This window comes from Euleptes europaea, chromosome 1 (assembly GCF_029931775.1).
Source record: "Euleptes europaea isolate rEulEur1 chromosome 1, rEulEur1.hap1, whole genome shotgun sequence".
NCBI lineage: Eukaryota > Metazoa > Chordata > Lepidosauria > Squamata > Sphaerodactylidae > Euleptes > Euleptes europaea.
This window is the reverse complement of record NC_079312.1, coordinates 120,731,486-120,738,671: the sequence shown is the minus strand read 5'-3', so window position 1 is coordinate 120,738,671 and position 7,186 is coordinate 120,731,486. Positions and strand designations below refer to the sequence as shown.

General features: G+C 42.5%; 1 protein-coding gene across 1 annotated transcript in view; it reads right to left on the bottom strand.

The window, feature by feature from the left end:
* Nucleotides 1–1,211: 1,211 nt before the first annotated feature.
* Nucleotides 1,212–7,186, bottom strand: part of LOC130488524 (heparan sulfate glucosamine 3-O-sulfotransferase 3A1-like) — an 81,194-nt gene continuing 75,219 nt past the window's right edge. Inside the window, exon 2 of the mRNA XM_056862195.1 lies at nt 1,212–2,208. Within this exon, the coding sequence (XP_056718173.1) occupies nt 1,590–2,208 (619 nt within the window). The 3' untranslated portion in view covers nt 1,212–1,589. The remainder of the gene's footprint in view (nt 2,209–7,186) is intronic.

Genomic DNA, 7,186 nt, shown 5'->3' with positions numbered 1-7,186 from the left:
ATACCCCACTGAATTCCCTCCCCTCCCCAAACCCTGCCCTCCTCAGGCTCCACCCCCAAAATCTCCAGGTATTTCTCAACCTGGAGCTGGCAACCTTAGGAAATGGCAATGCTACACTAAGACTTCAGAGATACATTCTGTTCCTGATTATGCTAGGTACATGCCCAGAAATGATGCTATGTGTATTTATACAGCCAGGTGGGGAATCAGTTGAATGAATAAGCTTTGCTCTAGAATTCTGGGATCTGAAGTTCCACACAGCCTGCAAAGTGTTTATATACACATCATGAAACACACTGAAAACATCCTCATGAGGAATCTATCCTGAGCAACTTTTGTTGTTACGCAAAAGCCCGCCATAGGACATGGTAAAGAGAAAAAAAAATCTATCTCATCCCGTTATTTAGTCACAAACGCTGACCAAGTAGTATCGGTTTGGATCCATCCTGCTTCTTCACTCAATCCCACTTAATTATCCTCCTTAAGACATCTCCTGTTCCACATGGCTTTTGTCCATGCAGGTCCCATGATCCCCAGAATAACCTTCTGAGTGGTCAAAGGAGACCCCCCTCCCTCCCCATTTATTTATTTGTTTATTCAATTTATACCCTGCCCTCCTCCGGCAAAGCCCATAAGAACATAAGAAAGGCCATGCTGGATCAGACCAAGGACCATCAGATCCAGCAGCCAGTTCCCACAGTGGCCAACCAGGGGCCTCTAGGAAGCCCACAAAACAAGACAACTGCAGCAGCATTGTCCTGCCTGTGTTCCAAAGCACCTAATATACCAGTAACAGGCGTGCTCATCTGATCCTGGAGAGCCTGGATTAGGGTGGCTTCCAACATAATACAGCCAAACCCATAAGGGATATAGACACTATATCCAATAGTAAAATTACTCTAGCTAAATCAATAAAATCACATTCAATTAAAATTCCAGCGTTTGATTTTTTCTTCTTTTGTAGCTGTGTGGAGCCCCTCCCCCATTGTGGCATTCAATAAGGATTTCAGGAGGGCTACAGAGGGCTAATGATGGGAGGTCAGCTTTTGTATAGTCCATTGCTGCCCTCAACCATAGGCCTGGTGGAACATCTCCATCCTACAGGCCCTGTAGAACTAAGCTAAGTCCTGCAGGGCCCGTGTATTGTTAGACAGAGAGTTCTACCAGGCTGGGACCAGAGCTTAAAAAGCCCTGGCCCTGGTTGAGGACCACCAGTGGAAAAGCTGGTTTAAAAATCTAGGCACTGAACCCAGAATTCACTGATTGAGGAATCCAACCTATGCCATAAAAACTTAAAATGGAAAGGTGCATCTTGTCTATCAAGAAGAATCCACATCTTGGACTCACTGAGGTAAATAATCAGGCTCACTGTTCCAGTCCTCAACTCATATTTCTGGGTCTGTGGAAGTAGATACTGTAAATCCTGACCAATAAAGCAAATAAAATAGAAAACTATGACATTTTTGTGCCAAAATTAAAATATTAATTGGAACCACCACACATCAGCAGAAATATTAATTTTCCTTCTCTATTGATATATACAAAAATATATTTTCCTTTTTATTCATTTAAATTATTATTTTCCAGCCTCAATCCCAGCCAAAGTCCTGTCCAGTCATCTGGTAGAACTTCATGTTGAAAGGTCTGTAGAACTCTCGTAGCCTCTCCACCACCTTCTGGTCAATGTTAGGATGAGTCCGCCCTTTTGTTTTGCCCAGGCAATGAGGCTTGCTACTGCCTTCTGCCTTTTTCAGGCATGGGAAGCCCTTGGTCTTGTTGAAGTAGAAGTGTTTATCTGTGATGATCCTTTTGAGACCCAAGAAGTCCTGGACCCGGCCTAATTCACCAGCAGGGTCACTGATTAGCCTTTCCCCACTGACAAAGAGAATCTGCCCAATAGGGAAATAGAGGAGCCAGTTTTCCAGATGCTTGGCATAAATGCCAATCTGGATGGCACTCCAGGTGGTATCAATGAGGCCCGTAGTCCTGTTTTTGAAGGTCAGGTTCTCGAAGGTGGGAATGTCGGGCTTCTTGGACAGAGTTTGTGTGTAGTCAGAGATGGCTCTGGTAACTGGGTCTCTCACCACCACAATAAGCTTGGTGCCTTTCGACATAGCAGAGATGCGAGCAGGTGCTTCCTTGGTGACAAAGTAGCTGGGAGTTTTCTCCATGGTGATCTGTCCATCGAGTGTTCGTGGCATCAAATCCCTAAAACGAAACAGAAGAGAGAGAAAGTGTGTGTGATAAAAATTATCAGATCTGTAACAATATGGTTGCACACGCCAAACTTTAGGTGGTTTTCTTAGACTAGGCTAACTCGGTTTACCATTTTTGACAGCAGATGAATTTTAGACACAAAAAAGATAGGACTCATATGTGAAGTCCCACAGACATGGAAGACTTCAAATTATCTGAGCAGCATTCAAGCCCTGAATTTTTAAAAATCGTTGTCTGATGCTTATGGTATTTAAGCTAAATTTTACTCTTTGAAGCCTTACTGACTGCCAGTTGTAATTATTTTTATCCTCATTGTCATCATAATAGCATACTCTGTATTTTTTCTTCCTCATAATTCCATCAAGTGGCATAATCATCAGGGTAAATTAATTGTTTTGAACAAGTTCCCTGGCATCTCTTAATCCATTTTCAAAAGCTGAGATACAATAACAGTAAATATTCTTGCAGGGTTGGGGGGGGGGGAGAGATCTCCATCTAGTTATTCCAAGAAGCAATTTTATGATCCTTACTCCACAGTCATGTCAGTACGGTATAGTTCCATACCTCCACATCCTTCACACCAGTATGACTTGTATCAGTCCCGAATTTAAGACAATGCAGATAATTTTGTACAGGCTGGGAACTGCTTGAACGATATCACAAATTACTCTGGAAATTCTAGTGTGATTTTCTCCATCTCTCCCTTATTGGAACTCAGTATCATCAATTAAATGTAAACAGGACAGTCAAAAAGAATGCACAGTCACACTAAATATAATTAACTTATGGAAATTCTGGGATGGCGGCTCAGCAAGGCATGGCAACACCTGGTGCTGCCCTCATGGTGGGGCTGGAGGGGTGTTCAGTGCAATAATGTCACTTCTGGGGTAAACTCAGAAGTGATGGGGACACTCTAGCACAGGGGTGTCAAACATAAGGCCCGTGGGCCTAATCTGGCCCCTTGAGAGTTCTTGTGCCAGCTGAGGCAACCATCCCCCCCACTCTTGATCTGGGCTGGTGAGGTCTGGCCAAATGGTGTTTATGTCATATCCATACCTCATAACAATTGAGTTCGACACCCCTGGTATAGAGGAAAAAATGTTGGTAGGTGCAACAAATACCCAGCAAATTCCAAAACTAGAAGCCGTGTGACACCTTTTATTAAGATCAACTGAAATAACACCAACACAATGTGCAAGCTTGTGAGCTCTCCAGAATGTTTCATCAGGTTGGAAAAGTGTATAAAGACAGCATGCAAATCACACACATCTTGTATTATCACTTCACTGTAACATGCAAAGCTGAACGGGATCAGAAACTTGGAAGGTTTTGGTGGTTCTCACAAAGAGATTGTCATTTCCTCCAGCATGACATCCAATTAATGAGCATGTTTGAAGTTTTGGAGCCAGATTTGTAGACCTCTTAATGAAAAGGCTGTCATATGTAGGTCAGCAAACCAGTTAAGAGAAGGGGAAAATAGATTAGATTATGCCACAGCTCAAGCGATCAGGCAGCTGAAAGTTCTCTTGTCTTGAATTGCCCAAATATTCTCAGAACCAGCATAATTTTTGTCAAATACTGATGCTGGAGCTCCTCACAAACTCAACAGTGTGAAGATACGGTAGCACAGATTCAGTCATATTCATGCATCAGTCTTTACTGACCCAGCTCTTCTATTCAGGCAGCAGCTTTTAGTCTTAAATTTAGTTTAGCTATAAGATTAGCTGAACGAGGCCTCGTACTGGGACTGCAGTGGAACCCATCCAAGGAGGTAAGATTGACGGGGTGAAGGATGGAGTAAGGCAGACTCTGAATTTGGTATGTACATCTAAAATGTCCTCTATGGTTTTTTTTTAAGGCATCTTCTTCTACTAAGTAATTAAACAGAGCCCCCAAGGCTCACTAAAATTAAAATAACAGAGTCCATTTATTTTGGCAAAAGTCATTTGCAAAAGCGTTTGCCAAAATATTTCTGTGGCTCTGGTCTTTTCAAGTGGCTCCTTCTCAATAAAATCCAGATGCCATACATCCATAAGACCCTACAAACTGCCATTTATGTCCATGAAAGATGCCCTTGTCATTAATTAATCTCTCCAAAACTGTGGCAGGACATTCCTCGTGGCTCCCAAGAACATACCGTCAGTGGTTTCATCCAGCCAACATAAGCAAAAAAGCCTGCATTAATCTCCAAGTTCTGAAGAAGACCATTGTGCCCCAAAGTTGTCACCTTAATGTTTAATCCCCCCAGTAAATCATCTTCTTTGTCTGGTTTATCTATGGTGGTATTTCAGTAGTTCCTCTCATTTGCAACAAGCGATAATTCAGGTTGGATATCGACATATTGTGAAACATCTTGGAAAATCCATGTTGGATATTACGGGATTGGATTTGGGTCGACCATTTCTAGAACTGCTTCAATTTCATAAGAGTGGAAGTGCTCAAGAACCAGATGGCTCTAGAAAGTTACGTATCACCGAACCGTTTTCAGATGCTTTCATGTGCTGTAAGAATAAAGAGCACAGCCTGTATGGTGTGCGTAGATCGATCTTACGAGAGCGGGGGTGAGAGTTCAGGGCTCTGTACAGAAAATCACATGTTACAAACGCGCGGTTTAAAATTATGAAGGCTATTCAGTGGGAGCAGTGTGGGGAGGTGTCACATTGATGGCATACTAATATGTAGGAAGAACATTATGAGTCCCCTAGCTTTTACTTAAAATAACTGTCACAAACACATCTTTTACAATGGAATGTGCATAATATAAGACTTTCTATCATTGCTTTCAAGATACTGCAGTGGCAGTGGAAGCCCTTGCCTGCGACCAGATTATCATTTTCAAAATGAGCTGAATATATTTTGATAGAGACATTATTTCTCAGGGTGTATACACTTTCTTCTTTTGTTCCACTGTCATCTCTGGTCAAACTGTTGTCCAGGTTATTCTGGGAAAGTTGAGAGTCATACATTGTTGGAGTTTTGAAATAGTGCTGTAGCCTATTTCACGAAATTTCTGAGACTAAAACTGCTCGAGAGGGAAGGCAGCATGGTATAGCCCGATCTCATCAGATCTTAGAAGCTAAGCAGGGTCAGGTATGTGGAAGGGAGACCTCCAAGGAAGACTCTGCAGAGGAAGGCAATGGCAAACCACCTCTGCTTAATCACTTGCCTTGAAAACCCTTTGCTGGGGTCACGATGAGTTGACTTTGACTTGATGGCACTTTACATACACACAAAACTTTGCTCAGACTTCCATGTAGGAAGTCAAGGGTACAAATAAATAACATTTTTCTCCAGGCTAAAAGATATTAGTTTCTTCACACTTTATTAGGCTTTTTCTTTAAGGCCATACTGCCTGCTCTTTCTTTGTCTCCTTCCCTCCCCTCCTCAGTCTTTTTCTTTGAATTTTTCACTTTTCTCAGCGCTTTTATTCAAATATAGTGCTGAGCATAATATTTCAAAGAATTAGATCAGTAGTGATAGCCGTCATCTCAGCACCATGTATGGTCATTTTTATTGGTCCAGGACCAACTTCTTGAAAATCCATCTCATACTTGCAACTTCTCGGATGCTCGAAACTCAGACTTAATGGAGTTGTGATAGAACTTATACTTTCAAGATACTCCCTAATATTAGTTTAGTGCAGTGGTTCCCAAACTTTTCGGGCCACCGCCCCCTTGGTTCCACAAACTCAACCCCAGCGCCCTACCCTATCCAACAACACAGCTGAAGGGGCCCACTTCTAGTGCCCCCTGCTGCCCCCTTGCCTCTTCGTGCCTCCCTAGGTAATCCCACAGCCCCCCAGGGAGTGGTACTGCCCACTTTGGGAACCAGTTTAGGTTTAGTGTGTTAATTGGAAGACCTTCCCTAAGGTCACATGTTCAAGTAGGCAGTTCAGTTAGTTGAGAGTGCTTGCATGAACCTGTTAGAGTTGCTCCTTAGATTAAAGCTTTTTGAGCTACTCTTCATTCTTTTGGTCTCTATTTTGGAACCCAGAAACATTACACATGGTGATCTGGGTAGAGCCTTCAAAAGTAACTACTGACCTCATTGATTTCAGAGTAGAATCTCGCCATTAAGAAATCACTAATGCTATTTTAATGTGTACTCCCTTTAATTTCATTCCTAAAGATTGCGTTCCTGGTTTGGGATTGATACAAATGTTTATGGTATAGTCTGTTAGTTGCAAAAAAGAAAAATAAAGGGAAAAGGAGGGGGACCCATCCTGACTACTGTGTATGTGCTAATCATAGCTGTTGCTGTACGATTGTTCTGCCTTGTAAAATTCTCTGCATTAAAGTCATATTCTTATCACAAGAATTAAAGTTAATAATAATCACAAAATCCTTTGACATTTAAGGGGCAAGACTTTGTACTGTACCGCTGAAGCAATGTGTGTGTGTTTCCCCCCTGTAGGATTCTGAATAGCATTTGGTATCATTTTCTGCCTTTGACCTTGTAATCTCTGAATTATATCACAATTTCTATGCAGTGTGAAAAAGATTATTTCAAGGTGTTTCTGAATATGAGAAGATACATTAGGTGTAACTATTTCAGTGGGTAATCTACTTTAATGTGTTTAGAACTTTTAAAAGCATATAAAAAGAGCCTTACTGAACCAGACTAAATGTTTGTTTAGTTCAGCAGCTTGGTAGTTAGCTTAGGGTTGCCAGATACCAGGTAATGGTGGGCAATTGCCTGCCAATTTAGGGGGCTGCCTGCTGCCCCTCAGCTGGCTGGGGGTGGAAGCCGGCCAGCTGAAGAGGGGGCAATTAACATCCCCTTTGGGTTTACCCTGGAAGTGACAGGGATGCTCTAGCACATTTCTCCAAAAACTCTATGGTTTCCAGATATAACATGTCACTTGGCCAGGCCAGGACATGCCTTGCCAGCCCAGGTCAGGACTGGGGGAGGTGGCTGCCTTGGCTGGCAAGCCCAGTGCGGGTTCCCCAGCACAGATTGGGACCGAGGA